Genomic DNA, 16,868 nt, shown 5'->3' on the forward strand with positions numbered 1-16,868 from the left:
CGCTCTGTGGACCTGGGGCACTAACCTTACTGAGTCCCATCTGAAATGGGGACAATAATGTGCTCTAGTCCCGGAGGCTGGCTTAATGTAAGAATCAAATCTGCTAGAGGGCAATCTATATTCTAAATACAGTATGCAGATAAAAGTTATCCTGATTTTTAAATACCTTCTCTCTGTTATTAGTACAACTCTGCACAGACTTTATACTGTTATTTTCACAGCGCTTTGTAGAAATTCACATATTTAAGAGAAGAGAACATGGGGATGCCTAGGTGGCTCAGTTGGTTAAATGTCTACCTTTGACTCGGGTCATGATACCCCAGGGTCCTGGGATCAAGTTCCAAGTTGGGCTCCTGGTCAGTGAGGAGCCTGTTTCTCCCTCTCCCTCTGCTCCTCCTCCCAGCTCATGCTCTCTGTCAAATAAATAAATAAAATATTGGAAAAAAAACCCTACAGGTTTATTTTCCCTGATTGACTTAAGTTCCCTGAGGACAGACACTATATCATTTACCTTGTATCTTTAGACCTAGTTCCTCCTAAGTACTCAATCTTTGTTGAATGAATGAATGAATGAATGAATGATATTAATCTACCAATTTAGCAAATGCATGAGGAAAATGGTGTAGATACATGAACATATAAAACGTTTGTCGTTCTGGATCTTTCAGAGATATGGCATTGGTTTATGACATTCTCTTTTCCAAGTTCAGCACAAGTAATTCAGTCAACTTAGTAGATAGAGCCTTTCAGTAAGGGTTTCTTGTTTTGCTCACGGCCAATGTAAGCAGGCGTTTTCTCCAGCAAACAAAAGTTGAGGTGCTTCTAGCTGCCTGAACTCTTGCCAGATGAACTCCTGTTTTCTGGAGTGATGCTATCCAAACTCAGAAGCAAATAGGGATGCATTTTTGGAAGAATCTTTCACGATCTAAACACTGGTGCTTACCACCTGGAACTCAGGAACTGAAGTGAGTCCTGTAAATACCCCTCGTTACCCAAACATTTTCACTTCCTCAGCTCGGCCTGGAAGGATGCCCTATTATCCAAATGTATGTATGACATTCCCTTTATCCATATCCATAGGCACACACACGTACATGTATGGATATTCACACCATACTTTTTCTTGATGACACCTATCATTTATGGTATCCAGGATAAAGAACATCATCTAATATGAAGTATCTGGAGCTTCTCTTGCCTAATTGTACAGTCAGAATCAGTTCTGCTCTGAGGAAGTATCTGAAGCTGTGGCACTCTCGGTAGCATCCTAAGCTGCTTCTCAGGACTCGCTGTCACTATGGAAGGGACAAACCTTCATAGGCTACCTCTGAATCCCTAGTACCTACCACAGCTGTCTCATTTAATGTTTTTTTTTTTTTTTTTAAGATTTTTTATTTATTTGACAGAGAGAGAGAGAGAGAGAGAGAGAACAAGAAGGGGGAGTAGCAGAGGGTGAGGGAGAAGCAGGCTTTCTCCTGAATAGGGAGCTGGATGTAGGGTTCAATCCCAGGACCCAGGACCAAGACCCAAGCCAAAGGCAGATGCTTAACAGGCTGAGCTCTTACAGTAGCACCGGGCACCCCCATTTAATGCTTTTTAAATGAGTATTTGGGCCAACTGTAAAGGTGGGGCAAGTACATGATGTGGTCACATGCTACAAGCGAACACACTGCTATTGGCTTACAGTGCTTTGCCTTAGCATCAAAGTTTAGAGTATTTACGGTATACCATATATTTTAACAAAATATTTAGAGGCCCTTTGGCCACGTTTAAAGCAAACCACCTCAAATACACAGCTTTTTCAAATATAAAGTTTTTGGTTTTTTGTTTTGTTGTTAACCTAAAATTTTCAAACTATACGATTTTTACTGGTGTTTATTCATAAAAGAATCAAGACAAGTTTCTTCAAAACTTAAAAAAAACCCCACAAACCTTATTTGTGGGGTAGAAGCAAATTCTTACCTATGAACCAGAGTGTTCTTGAGGCCACCAACCAGGCCTCGGGCAATGGTCTTCACTCTGGGGGTGAGAATGGCTTGAGAGACATGGAAGGAGCCTCGTGGGGCCCGCTCACTCAGAGTGGTCTCCAAGAAGAGGATTAGTTTGCGCACGCTTGTAGTGTTGGCCCAGGGTGCTGGGATCTTCTTTCCGGGCCACAGGAAGGGGTATTGCTTGTAGAAGGGACAATGATAGAAAATAAGAACCTGAAACATTCAAAACAGAAAAAGGAGAACAATTCATAAATAAGCTGAATGTTAATTCCATGGCTTTGTCCCAATTGCTGACATGAAAGGCAAACAAATGTATGCATGTAGAAATTCATGAATTTTATGTGTGTATACACGCACACATTATATATATATTAATATATATATTAATCAATTAGCAATAATCGTGCCTCGGATAAACCTCATTGGCTATGATACTGCCACTGCGCAAAGCTTATATATTAATCAATAAGCAAAGATTTAAGCACTTGTGTATGTCTGAACTTGAAGATTCTTTATTTTTGTCATGAACACTTCTGGAAGTATGGTAAAATCCCAAACCCCTTCTCTGACTGTTTTAGATGAATGTATCAAATAGAAAAGACAGGGGACGCCTGGCTGGCTCAGCGGTTGAGCATCTGCCTTCGGCTCAGGACATGATCCTGGAGTCCCGGGATCGAGTCCCGCATCAGGCTCCCTGCATGGAGCCTGCTTCTCCCTCTGCCTGTGTCTCTCTCTGCCTCTCTCTCTCCTTGTCTCTCATGAATAAATAAATAAATAATTAAAAAAAAAAACAAATAGAAGAGACAGGATTATAAAGGAAATTGATGAGACCGAAATATAGCTATCAAAATATTATTAAACTTGTAATAAATTGGTGTATGTGCTTCATAATAAATATATTAAATAAAAATATTTTGTTGTAAGTCTAATAAGTTCCATCATTTTGAGTTAATGATGAGTATAAATGATATTTCAAATACCTGAAACGAGATATGGAAATATCTGTGATTTCTATGGGGACAGCCACAGGTAGAGCCGATACTGCTGTGGCTGAGGGTCTTCACTCATAGCCAATGGGTATATTAATTTTCAGTAAAGGTGAGAAGGGATCAATATGTAGATTTTTCCCATCCAAATCCACGGACTACTTAAATCCTACCCATGCCCCTCCCCTTGGGGCTCTGAGCCCCCACATCACCTGCCCCCCACCCCTCCATGGAGAGTGCTGTGGCTCGGTAGTACTGTCTACTAGTTATGACTCCTATGCTCCTGCAATTGACGCTCCTGGGGGGTTGAGACCCACTCAATGGACTCATCATGAAGTGCCCTGAGTTTCAATCACGCCAGCCAGCCGGCTGAATGAAATAACCCTTCCCAGGAGGGTGTGTGTGTGTGGGGGGCGGGGGGGGCACTACTCCAGGCAGGGAAGACTTCCAGAAGGTGATGGGTCTCTCCAGTGGGACCTCCCTGGGCTGGTGGTGGTTTTGAAAATAATTAGCAAGCCACATCCACAGCATTAATTAGTTTCTGGGAGGCAGCCGAGGGACGGGGAGTTGCTATTTTGATTGTCCCAATTTAGAGCTCTGCTGCTTAGGTTTCTAGAAGTAATACGTTTGCCCTGCTCCCAAGCGCCAGTAATCTCTTCCTGGAGGAATGTCCAGCATGCTTACACGGCCTGGACTGCAATCCTCAGTGGGCTGGCCCGAGAGCATAATCCCCCAGGCACCCGAGCAGGAGGGCTCTGCATGTGCGTCTGGCTCCCAGTAAGTCTAGCCCACGACCCAGGTGCCTAACTGCTGCTGCGGGCCCAGAGCCCGGGTGCCCGGGTGCGGCAGGCTGGATGCACCCAACAGGCTAACAGTTGCTGTTTCTAAGGGTGTTGAGTCCCGTCTGACTGACTGCTAATGATGCTGCCGGTGGTAAACACGGATGTTAATGAGGTTAATCGCTGGCTCATAGTAAGCAGATTGCCGCGGAGACTGGGAGGACTTCCTGCTGGCGGTGTAATCGGCTGGGTGGAAAGCTGGGGTCTCCCGCACCTGAGAGGGAGGCAACCTGTCCTGTGCAAGGGACCGGGAGAGGCGGGAGGCTGCGGGGGCCTCCACCGTCCGGGCCTCTTCAGAGCTGCCTGGCCCCCGAGCAGTGAGTGTCAGTGCTGTTCCCTTTGCTGCCTTAGAAAAGGTACAAAAAGAACAAATTGCACAACAGGGGCTTTCTGCCTTTCCTCAAGAGCCTTCTTGAACAATCCGATCCTAAGGGTTATAGGGACAATTTCGGTTGACAGGAGGAGGTTAGTCTAGCAAACCGATTGTTTGTTGTTTATGGATTTCAAGGGGCAGTAACTCTTGCCCGAGGGCCCACGTTTTGCATGTGCCTCCCTACCTTGCTCTGCTGTATTTTTCTCTGACACGCTCTCCCTTCCAGCTCAGCAATTTATGTCCAGTTTTTCTTCGGAGACTCAGATTTGAAATCTAACTTCTCTTGAAAATTATTCCTCGATTAACCTCCTCTTATTCTGATGGGTCCTTTCCTGGAGGCCCCTCGACTAGAGATCGAAGCCATGCACTATTTTTCAATCAATTGCTTACAAACCCCTTCCTTCATATAGTACAGTTGAGGTGGTTTTATCTTGCAATTGTGTATTGGTTGTTTTGTATTTTATGAGTGTTATGTACCCTTACCTTCTCATCAAGATCCTAAATACTGCCAAACCGTAGATTTAGTCTTCTAATTCATGGTACCTCAAAACCCATAGTCACGATGTACACCTATCAGTGAGCTGTGATGTAACTGTTACATTGAGTAAATGAAATTTGACTGAACAGTGGTATATGAAGCTGTAGTGATAAAATACTCAGGGGGTTACAAGCAAAGCAGCTCATTACATAATGAATATTTAAAGTTTAGCCCCCAGCAGGGAGTAGATCACTGATGACTGTGAGGTCTCTGTTTAGCTTTTTAAGGAGAGACATGGAGGGGACAACTCCGGGAAAGCAAGAAGAGCAGGGAAATCCTAGAATTCAAATGAATGACACCTACCCTTTTACTGACAGGTCATCGCAATCTTTTCATAAATTTAGGAGTAGTTGTAGTTGGAAGACACACACAGATTAGCCCCTACTTTTTTTTAAAATTTATTTTTTTGTAAGTTTTATTTATTTATTTATTTATGATAGTCACAGAGAGAGAGAGAGAGGCAGAGACATAGGCAGGGGGAGAAGCAGGCTCCATGCACCGGGAGCCCGATGTGGGATTCAACCCCTGGTCTCCAGGATCACGCCCTGGGCCAAAGGCAGATGCCAAACCGCTGCGCCACCCAGGGATCCCGATTAGCCCCTACTTAAAAATATGGATGGCTCATCACTCTGCTGCTGGAAGTTCACTGTCCACCCTCGTCATTATCTCTGAAAATACCTGTTACTCCTGCAGACTTCCAAACAATTTTGTAGGCAACATGGCAGTCCACCCAGGACACTATCTGCGTGCAAAATTATAAAGCTATAATTATATTAGTTATATTTATAAATTTATATTTATAAAATTATAAAGCTACATCTGATTGTCAGGCTTAGTTGCACTCTAATCTAATCTTATCTGAATCCCAAATTCAAAAGCCCACTTACAGGTCTCTAGCCCATTACTCCATTCAGCGAGCCCTCAGAGACCCTCTGATAATAGGGGCTCATGAATAAGGAGGAGGTGTTTTATTAGCGTAATCTATGATCCTAGTTGTGAAAACCCCAAGATGAGGGGACAGCCGTGGAATAGCATCAGAAGCTGTGGGAACTCAGGGGAGCCAAACAGCCTATGACTCAATCTAGGCTCTGGCTAGTCACTAGCGATGATCTCTCAGGCAAGTTGCTACTTTCTCTGTGCCTCAGTTTACTCACTGTAAAATGAGGATAACAACAGAACACCTATCTCCTAGTGTTGTGGAGAGGACTAAATATGCTAATCCTTGTACCTAACACAGCGTAAAGGCTCAGTAAATATTAGCTGATAAGGTGATATTGGTATTACTATTATCTCATACTGTAAGAGAGACTCCACTAAGACAAAAAAACCTCTCCAAATTAGACCTGTGAGTCTGAAAAGATAACCTGGGCTTAGGGGCAAGGGTGTGATAAATATTTGGTAAAATGTCATTTACAAAGTTTTAGTGAGGAGAAGCGGCTTAGATAAATTTTAACAGAGACTGAGAGTTAACTAATTAGCCTCTATGGAGTGAAAGGCATTAGCCCTTTTATAAGTGTGCAAAAACTACCTGGTGTTCCCAATCACTCAGGCCAAACCTGGGAGTCATCCTTGAAGCCAGTTTCTTTTGCACCCCAAATCCCATCCACTGGAAAACTCCGTTGGCTCTACCTTCTGACAGATTCCAAATCTGACCACTTCCCACTAGTGCTCTCCTCATGGGTTCCCCTCCTTTCCCTGCCCTCCTACCCCTGGTTTCTTCCTAGCAGCCACAAAGATCCCATTAAAATGTCATTCAGGACACAGCACCCTGTACTCAGAACCCTCTCAGAACCTTCCTCCCTCAGAGTGAAAGCCTGAGTCCCTACCTCATCACCCATTATTTCTCACCTTCTCTCGCTGCTCTGCTCTCCAGGCCCATGGCCTCTGCTTCTCCTCAAAGGTGTTAGGCACTGGCTAGTTCCTCTGCTGGGAAAGCTCTTTCCCCGCAACAGTCACATTATTAACTCCCTCGAAAGTCTATCCTGATCAACTTATTTAAAATTGAGACCAACCCTCCAATCCACAGAACGCTGGTTCCTCCTAACTACACCTGCCTTTCTGTTTTCATTGCTCATATCACTTTCTAGCATTTTATGTAATGTATTTATTATGGCAATTATCTATTATCTGTTTCCTTACAACCTGAATGAAAGCTCTATGAAGGCAAGGATCTTTATTTTATTTACTAACTTATCCCAAGTGCCTGGACTGGTGCTTGGCACACACTGTTCAATAAATATTTGCAAATGAAAAATCTTTAGTTGATTTTTAATTAAAAGCTCTTCTCTAACTTCAAAAATAGCTGCCTCTTTAAGATGCTTTGGTTCATGTACCTATGAGTAGTGACCAACTATAAAAATGAAAGGGAATTGCTTCTTCTTCTTTTTTTTTTTTTTAAAGAGAGTCTAAACTGGAGGCTGACCTTTCCTGAAGCTCGCCTGTCCCACAGCCTGTCATCCCATGGGATCAGAGCAGCATCTCTCTGAGGCTCACATTCCTTTTCTTGGGTATGTCCCTCAAGGCCTAGGTTTGGAGCTCTGCTAAGCTATGGGACCTGGGAAAGCTCTCCACCTGTTGGGCTCTTTCTTCACTCTCTCCCCACCAGGACCCCAAATCTGTGAAGACAGCCTTTTAAAATGTTAACACTTCTGAGCTGAATCATTTATGTGCCTTTGTCAGGTAATGCAGGAATTATCTGACATGGAATTAAAGGCAGGATGGACCTGCCTATCTCCAGGGGAACTCGGAACCAGAAAAAGGTTCTATGGGAGGGGAAAAAAAATGGTAATCACCAATTGGTGCAACTTCAGGAAGTTGCCTTGGGCTGCTTCTCAGGCTATTCAAAGTCAATTTAGATGCTTCACACAGGCTGCCAACACATTGTAAATATTTGGCAGGTGTTAATCCTACTTCACCAGTGCCCAGGAACTAGTGTACATACCTTAGAGTCTTTGAAGCTATCCAAGAGCCCAGGAACCAGTGTGTATATGTTTAATACTCCAAATAATCTTTGCCTTCTAGCCTAAGAGCCCTGAGGTGGGCTGCCTTCCAGCTGGTGATACAGAAGAGGCAGAAAGTGTTATGTTTTTGCCCTGACAAGCGGGTCTGTTTCCTCTTACCTGGCACTTCTTCTCCCACAGGGCTTGCAGGGTCATGCTCTCCACGCTGCAGGCTGAGCACAGCTTGTTTCCAAAGGCCTCCTGGATCCGGAGAATCAGGCGTTTGTGGTGGGCCTCATCCATGGCATAGAAGTGGTTGAAATCCAGAAAGACAACCTCTTGGGGGTGCTGGGTGAGAAATGAGTCAATCTCCATCAGGCCATCCCAGACCTTGATGCCAAAAAGTCCGTGAATGAAGTAGATCTCCTGGTCAGCATCCCCGGGCTTGGAAGACACACGTAGGTCAAAGTAGCGGATCCCAGCTTCCAGCTGTTCTCGGAAAGTCAGGTTCTGCGTCACAGACCACTTCTTCATTAGCTTCTTCACCAAGGAGATCCTGGCGAGGCGTTTGATGGCTGGGGTCTGGTCAGGCCCCACGGGGGACTTCTCATCTACCCAGTAGCTGAACGAATCGTGGGAGCCTGTGCCAGGCAACAAAGGGGGAGGAAAGCAACTGAGACTGGAGCTGGGAAAAAGAAGCCGACCGATGAAGAAGCAACAAAAATTAGCAAGTACACCCACTAGCAAAGGCACCCACAAAAATGTAAATGAATATTTGCAAAAATTTTCAAGCTTCCCGACGATAAATAAACACAAATAAAAGCAACGTGGTCTTATTAGCAGCTTCAGAAGCCTGGACTACAGCTATTATTCTCACATATTACTAGTGGAAGGTACATTAATAAATACCCTTTTGGAGAGCTACTTAGAAATATGTTTCAAAAGAGGAGCTTTAAAATATTCATGCCACTTGATCTAGGAATTTCATTTCAGGGAAGCTCTTCTGAGGAAATAAATTAATGGCTGGAAAACAAAGATGTTTGCTAAAGAATCTTCATAACAAGACAAACTAGAGGTTGCATAAGCATCTCTTAGAAAAGACTGCGTGATGCCCGCATACTCGCTTTATTCGCGGGGTCAGTGAAACAAAAAGGGAAGCCCTGCACCTACTCAATAATTCTGGGACAGGCATTTACATTCTAGGAAAGGCAGCATTAAACAAACAAACAAATTATAAAACCCAACTGCTATTATGTATAGTATTTTTTGTCTCCTATTGTACATACTATTTTACTATTGTGAAAGCCTGAGTCAGTAGGAATGATTTCTTGACAAGTCAGGTAATCATTTTTAAGATTTTTTTTTTAAGATTTATTTATTTATTCAGGAGAGACAGAGAGAGAGAGAGAGAGAGAGAGAGAGAGGGAGAGAGGGAGGGAGAGAGAGACGCAGTGACACAGGCAGAGGCAGAAGCAGGCCCCATGCAGGGAGCCTGATGTGGGACTCGATCCCAGGACCCCAGGATCACGCCCTGGGCTGAAGGCTAAACCGCTGAGCTACCCAGGGATTCCCGTTTTTAAAATTTTTAAATCATTTTAAGCTCAACACAGCTTACTTATATGGCCTTCTTTTTGGACATATATCTTAATAAGCCAATTCTGCTATTAAATGGTCAAAGGTATTCCCTCTCCTCTGCCTGAAAGAAAAGAGGGTAGTTATCCTCCCAGACAGTGAGATGATCTTATTGTTATAACATCCAAGTGACCATGACAGACACAGTTCTAACTATGGTGAGAAAATATTTCAGGAGTAACTTGAGGTGAAAAGGATGTTTAACAAATATTTTTCATTGGTCATTGGCTTCTATTTGGCAGCAGCCATTATTCCATGGTTAGTTAGCTCTGTGACTGGCTGCCACAGGGGATTCCGCATAGGTGGCTGCACTTGGCAGGCAACTGCCCTTGTTCTGACCCTACCAGCTTCGTTCTTAATCACTACCACCCATATTAGAATCAAAATTTTTAATTCACATTGGCTGGCTGGTTGTTATCAGTTATTCTTTTGGCTAAGTTTTAAATACCTATTATTTCCATTGTCTTTAAAATAAATCAATCTGAGATGGCTTTACCATTTTATCTTCTTGGAAATGAAGCAAAAAGAAGTTAAAAAAAAAAAAAAGGCGACCAGCGACATTTTATTTGTCTCTAGAACATGGAGGATGCTCAGTAATTAAGAAAAAGCATATTTATTAATCCTTAGGCAATGTCAATTCTGCAAGCGAGAAAATTACTAGCATATTTCAGGTAAAAAAAAAATTGCCATTACTAATAGAAATGTGGAGCAAGTCTCCCTGGATTTTCCGTATTGGTTGTCTTTGTTAATGAGACTCACAGGATACTTGCCTAATGCTCTGTTTCCTTTGGCTTGTACAGAAACAGGAAATCTTTATACCTCCTCATTGAGAGATTTATTATGAATACATTATACATCGATGGTGAACAGCCAGTTCTCTCTTTTTAAATTATACTAGCAGCCCAGCTGTTCAGGATTGAGTGTGTGATAGGGTGCGAGGTGCACGTTGAACTTCATTCTTCCCTGGGTCTCAGGGAATAGCCATTATCCAGGCATGGAAGAGACAAAGCCTCTCTGGTATTCTCTTGTTGGTGCTGAGCCCAGTCTCATCTCCAGAGGGAGATGTGCTAACAACCTCCAATGCTCTTCTTGGTGCCCGAGGGTTGTGCAGCAATGTGACAGCAATGGGGCCCCAGGGACACACATGGTGCCCAGGCCAACCCCAGAAGAGGGAGGGTGTGCACATTCCCTAGGAACACTCAGCCTCATCTCTTTGTTCTTTATTCTAGTTCCTCTCTTTCCTTCTGACATCCTATGCCCAGTGCCACCCCCTCCAGTCCCCTTGATGGGAAAGGACAGGGCAATGGAGCAGATTGTTTGCAGAATGTTTTGCAGCACCGTCCTAGCCAGGCCTACCTAGAGCAGTCAAAGCCAGCCATCTATCAGTATGTTTGTTTTTCTATTCTTTTTTTTTTAAAGATTTTATTTTATTTATTTATTCATGAGAGACACAGAGAGAGAGACAGAGAGAGGGAAAGGGAAGCAGAGACACAGGCAGAGGGAGAAGCAGAGGGAGAAGCAGGCTCCAAGCAGGAAGCCCGATGTGGGACTCGATCCAGGACTCCAGGATCACGACCTGAGCTGACGGCAGTGCTAAACCGCTGAGCCACCCAGGCTGCCCTATTATTCTACTTTATTTTTTTTTTCTGGGATGCTTTTGCCTCCTACAGAGTAAGTGAAGTAACATTCAGGCATTAACTACTTCTTTTTCAAAACATGGGATAAAAATACCCTCCCCTCTTCTGCACATAGACTAATTACAAATTTTCCAATCTGCTAATAATACTTATAAAAAGAAAATCCTAATCCTATAGATTTATGCTATGCACTATTTTTCAATTGATTGCTTACAAACCCCTTTCTTCATACAGTACATCTGAGGCAGTTTTATCTTGCAATTGTATATTGGTTGTTTTGTATTTTTGAAGAGTTACATACTCTCTTTTTAAAAACATCAGTGCCCAAGACCCCATCCAGACCCACAGACTCAGAATCTCTCTGGGGTGGGAGTCGAGACTGGAAAACTTGAAAAGCTCCCAGGTGATCCTCTTGGGCACTCAGGTTTGATACCTGCTGCCATAAATAGAAGATTATCCTTTCTCAACAAGGTGTCTAACTTCTGGGATCACCTTCTCTGGTTGGTCTTCTGCTATTTTCAAATCTTCAAATTACACTCTGGTCACTGCCTTTCCCATGCCATATCTTGGCAGAAGGTTTCTTCACCATTCCTTTCATTCCAGGAATTCATGCTTCCTGCCTTTTGACCAGCTGAATAACCGTTACTTGTTTGTGATGAAGAAAAATATTGGGAGAACTTACTTTCCTTATCATGCTTTCTAGTAAGTGAATAAATGAGGTTAGTTTAAGGTTAATAAGGGCCCTCAAGATATGGGCTGGGTCACAGAGTTCTGAATAAAGTCATTGGGGCAGCAAAATCACAAGGAAAGAGATTTGAATGAGAAGAGGTCAGCAAGATGTGTGTTCAATGTTTTTTCTTCTACATAGCATTAGATGACAAGATTATCAAAGAGACCAGGTATACAAGAAAATGAGCTGGCCTTCTGAGGACCAGTGACAACCAGTTTGCTCTTTATCTCGAACACCAGCTGCTACTTGATTCTTTCTGAGGTTTGTTATTTGGGAACTAGTCGATCTCAAGTGAGCACACAGCGGTTTTTAGCTACAGCATTTTCATTACCTATTTCTTGCAATTTGGAGGAGTAGCCTTTTTTTTTTTTTTCCCTGAACTCACTTAATTAAAAAAGAATTTAAAGCAAGCTTCTTGGGAACTTGGTCTCTAAATAAAACAGGAAATTCAAACCACACAGCCTGAAATGAACATTTCATTAAAACACAGTGGCATTTCAGATTATATGGTGACGCACTTGCAGCCACGGGGGGAAGCCTGAGACAAGATTTGAGTAATAGGAGAAACAGAAACTCCTTATCACACCTCTGGGGGGGCACTGGGGAAGTGGGGATGGTGACTCCATGTCAAAGAACTTCTGATCTCACATGTTTAAGAAAATCTCTTCCCCAAGCCCCTCCTTAGATACTACCCTGCCTTTGATGACACCTTCTAACTTTGAAGCTAGCTCATTGGCCCCCTCCAAGCTGGTTCACTAAAACCCACATCCCCACCTCATATTCACTCATACACCATTCACTGTTTCCCGTGCCTCTAGGCTATGCATTCTTGATGGGGTGACAATTCCCCCCAGGGACAGAAATTAGTTCTTGGGGGGAAAAAAAGGAAATTGGTTCTTGGGGATGAAAAAAACCCTGCTCTTTTTATGTATAAAATCTATCTATCTATCTATCTATCTATCTATCTATCTATCTATCTATCATCTATCTTCAACGGATATACAGCATAACCTAGTATTAAAATATCATTGTGTGTGGAGGGAGGGTACATGGTGAACAGGGTAGAAATGGCTAAAAAGACTCCTTAGTGATAAAAAACAAAATGCTGAGAAATAGCACTCTAGATTGAACTTCCCAGGGGTCAAATGGCCCTCTGGCTCTCTGGCCCTGCACCTCTTTTTCTTTTTTCCCTGTTTCGAGTTTTTATTTAGATTTCAGTTAGTTAACATGCAGTGTAAAATTAATTACAGGTGTACAATATAGTGATTCAACACTTATATATAGTGCCCAGTGCTTATACAAGTGTCCTCCTCAATCCATATCACCATTTACCTCATCTTCCCACCCGCCTGCACCTCTTTTTATCCTTTTTTTTTTTTTTTAAGATTTTACTTACTTATTTGAGGGAGCACAGGCACGAGAACAAAAGCGGGGTGGGTGGGTGGTGGGTGGGGAGAGAGCATCTTTTTATCCTTGACTGACATGTTCCTCAATGCCTTCAGCAACTGCTTCTCACTGGACACCCATTTATAAGTTGTCCCAGTACTGTAAGGTTCTCATCCCTGCTACCAAAACACTAATGAGTTGGAAACCAGCTCAATTCCCTTCTTCCAGTTATCTTTTATTTTTATTTTTTATTTTTTATTTTTTTAATGTATTTTTTATTTTTTATTTATTTTTTTCCAGTTATCTTTTAAATATTCCCCCTAGGCATCTTAGCTCCAAGAAGTCATTTCTCTGCCTTCTCAGCCCCAAAGGACCAGACTTGATGCTTACAAGATGTCAATTTAACAAGGAGAATGCTGAGGCTTGAGACCTAACTTAATAAATTACCACTGTGCTGAGTCAGTTAAATGGAGAGTTCCCACAGTGGGTAGGAGAATGGGCTCCAGGCTGTCCAAGTTCATAATCCTGGCTCTACTGCTTACTACCCATGTGACTGCAATGCTGTGCCTCAGTTTCCTCATTTGTAAAATGAGGATAATAACATTACCAACATCAATGGTTCATGGTTAAGGCTAAATGATTAACTCAGGTAAGCACTTAGAAGAGTCCCTGGCCAACAGAATGAACTCAAACATATCAACACTATTGTTATCTCATTATTAAGGAATTTGTGTCATCTTCCATTTGGATGACATTATCTGGTTTTTAAATAATGTCATGAAACCTCATTAAAGTTATATATTCAGGGATCTGCCTTGGAAGTTGAATGCAAAAAATGAAATGAGAAGTTCAACTGGTTTATTTTAAGTTACACCCAGAACCAACATCAAAAAGAGGAAGTTCAGATCACAGTATTATAGTTTAAGTGCAAACTGACAATAAACATAAAATAATAAATTATCTCTAGTCTGCTCCTATGTCAGTAACTCAATAAATAAATACACTGACTACCCAATTTAAAAGCACACAAGAAAACATTCCAAGGATATTCTTGAACTTTCTATTTTTAATAGAATTACATGCCCTCAAAAGATTTCTATACAAAAACAGTTATAGAAAAACATATCCCACCTTTCTCTTAAAACATGTTAGCCAATTTTTTTGGAGAGCAAAAGCCTATATAGCCCATTATTTGAAATGGAAAAAACAGCCATCCTTTTCCAACCCATTTCACAAATATCACTAAAATACTCAAACACCTATATAACCATCTAAGAAAAGACTCTTTCCATAATATAAAGTATTTTAAACACCAAATACCAGAATCAACAACTTAAAGAAGTTTTTCTGTATTTTCTCACACATTTGAAACCATCAATGCATAGTTCCTAGGGACACAGGCACGACCAAATTGGTGTTAGTTTGCCTCTCTTAACACGATTTATCACCTCCTATTTTTCTTCATATGTATGCGTTTTTCAGGCCTCTTGGTTCACCTATTTTATTTACGGGCTTTTCACTTTTTTAGAAGACATTCTCACTCACTAACATGGGAAGTTGAGAGCACGAACACATAACTCAGGCCTGCTGGGAGAGCCATTGAGCTACAGATACAACACATTCTCTATCTTCTCGCCTGGACATACCTGAAACTTAAAGGTGTTTCTAGCCCACATGACTGAATTCACTATTTCTGAGATTTCTGACTAGGGAATTTCAGGTAAAACAAATTTACAAGTTGTTATAGCAAATGTTTAGATAGCGAGCCTTCGTAGTGGACTTATTACAGGGGCATTTTGGAACTAATTTCTCTCAGTTATCAAAACATTTATGTGTATATTTGTGTATATATGTTGACACTAAAACTGGCCCATCTGAGATGAAATCCAGAGAAAATTCTTATTCAGGAGGAAAAAAAAATGCCATGCTTCATTGACTTGGTAAAGTATATTTAATAGAATTGAAAAAAAACCCCCACAATTTGATAAGAAGTATGTTTACTATTATCAATAGAGAGCTTCAAATAGATACAATAATTATATCACAAAATTTCTTTTAAAGACTATTATTATCCTGAGCTCATTTTTTAAGGAGCCCTCTAAACTGCATGTAAACTCCAGATTTTTTTTTTTAATTTTAATTTTTTTTTAAATTTTTATTTATTTATGATAGTCACAGAGAGAGAGAGAGAGGCAGAGACACAGGCAGAGGGAGAAGCAGGCTCCATGCACCGGAAGCCCGATGTGGGATTCGATCCCGGGTCTCCAGGATCGCGCCCTGGGCCAAAGGCAGGCGCCAAACCGCTGCGCCACCCAGGGATCCCCTAAACTCCAGATTTTTATGTGGACTTGATCATATTATTTCTACAAACATCTAAAACAGTCTGGTTCACTGCAAGCTTGCTCTTAAAACACATACTGAATGTGTATGCATTGGCTATTAGGAATAGTCTGAGTGTTCAATTGGGGCTTGTCTATTTGATCTCAGTTTGAATTTTGAGTCACATGATTTATAATTTACATATTCTTTCCCTGATTATTAGCTTATACCCTGTCATGTGAGGCCAGAGTAATGCAGGCAGCTTGAAAGAAAACAGACTGCAGCCATCCTGCCAGTTACCCACTGGAGCTGATGCTGCATAAAATGGCATTGAATGTCAAGTTTATTCTTCCAAATTAATGTAAAATACAGACAGCAGAAAAATGTTCAGGGCAAGTTAAGAAGGCCTTAGTTGCAATGAAGACTCCTCCCCATCTAAAAATCAACAAAAGGATATTAAAGGTACTCAAACACAAAGACCACAACCTTGCTTCCACTCCATCTTAATAGAGCTAGGTCATTCATATGATCCGAAGGTTTCTGGGCAGGAATATAGGCTCCACGAGAGATCCAAAGACGTGCAAATAGCAGAGGAGAAGCAGTATCATACTTTATAAAGAGAAAAGATGTTGGGCGTTTAAGCCAAAGAAAGAGACTAATTTTCTCCCATCTTCTAAGGCGGAAAGGAAAAGAGAACAGATCTGAAATGGAACTGGGATCAGCAATGGGGAGGAGGCCCAGATGAACAACAGCTCCTCCTGATACTGTTTGCCCATCTTTGAGTTTTGGAGATGAGAGCCTGGTGACTTGTTAAGCCATTTGAAAGGGCTGAATTTTTCTGAGAAAATAAGAGGATTTACAGGATCCCTGGGTGGCTCAGCGGGTTAGAGCCTGCCTGTGGCCCAGGGCGAGATCCTGGAGTCCCGGGCTTGAGTCCCACATCGGGCTCCCTGCATGGAGCCTGCTTCTGCTCTCTCTCTCTCTCTCTTTGTGTCTCTCATGAATAAATAAATAAAGTCTTTAAAATAAAATACAATTCTTAATAAAAAATATTTAAAAAAAAGAAAAGAAGAGGATTTTATGCCTTGATTTACCTGGAGCCCAGATGGCTCCATCTTCACAGAATTTCTTTTAAAAATAAACTTCCAACAATATTACCTAGAAAATGAGCTAAAAGTGAGGTTTAGGCCCTCAAACACATATCTCACTGTAAGTGTTTACATTTTAGTGAACCTGTGATTTCTAAGAAATTAAAAAAAGTTTCGAATGTAACTCAAAGGTACTCAAAAGCATTCCCACTCAAGATCATTTGGTAAAAGACTGGATATTTTTCTAAGGTTTGGAGAGACCACTACTTAATTTTAGAAATGGTTAAAAGTACACCTTGGTATGCATATGGAACTTATCAGCAAGGCCAAGTTTAGGAAGAAGAGCTATTTAGGAACTACTCACTCCCTTTGCACCACATCCACTCTCAGACTCAGATGGTGACAAGGAA

General features: G+C 41.8%; 1 protein-coding gene and 1 non-coding gene across 4 annotated transcripts in view; both read right to left on the bottom strand.

The window, feature by feature from the left end:
• Positions 1 to 16,868, bottom strand: part of PLCXD2 (phosphatidylinositol specific phospholipase C X domain containing 2) — an 86,369-nt gene that overhangs the window by 49,620 nt on the left and 19,881 nt on the right. For all 3 annotated transcript variants that reach the window (XM_055316054.1, XM_055316052.1, XM_055316053.1), the window contains exons 2-3: positions 7,847 to 8,307; positions 1,963 to 2,204 (exon numbers count right to left, since the gene is read on the bottom strand). In XM_055316054.1, the coding sequence (XP_055172029.1) occupies positions 1,963 to 2,204; positions 7,847 to 8,307 (703 nt within the window). The remainder of the gene's footprint in view (positions 1 to 1,962; positions 2,205 to 7,846; positions 8,308 to 16,868) is intronic.
• On the bottom strand, positions 2,299 to 2,443 carry LOC129504038 (U4 spliceosomal RNA). Its single transcript, XR_008663275.1, has one exon. It is a non-coding gene; the product is annotated as a U4 spliceosomal RNA (small nuclear RNA).

This window comes from Nyctereutes procyonoides, unplaced genomic scaffold (assembly GCF_905146905.1).
Source record: "Nyctereutes procyonoides isolate TBG_1078 unplaced genomic scaffold, NYPRO_anot_genome, whole genome shotgun sequence".
NCBI classification, from domain to species: Eukaryota; Metazoa; Chordata; class Mammalia; order Carnivora; family Canidae; genus Nyctereutes; species Nyctereutes procyonoides.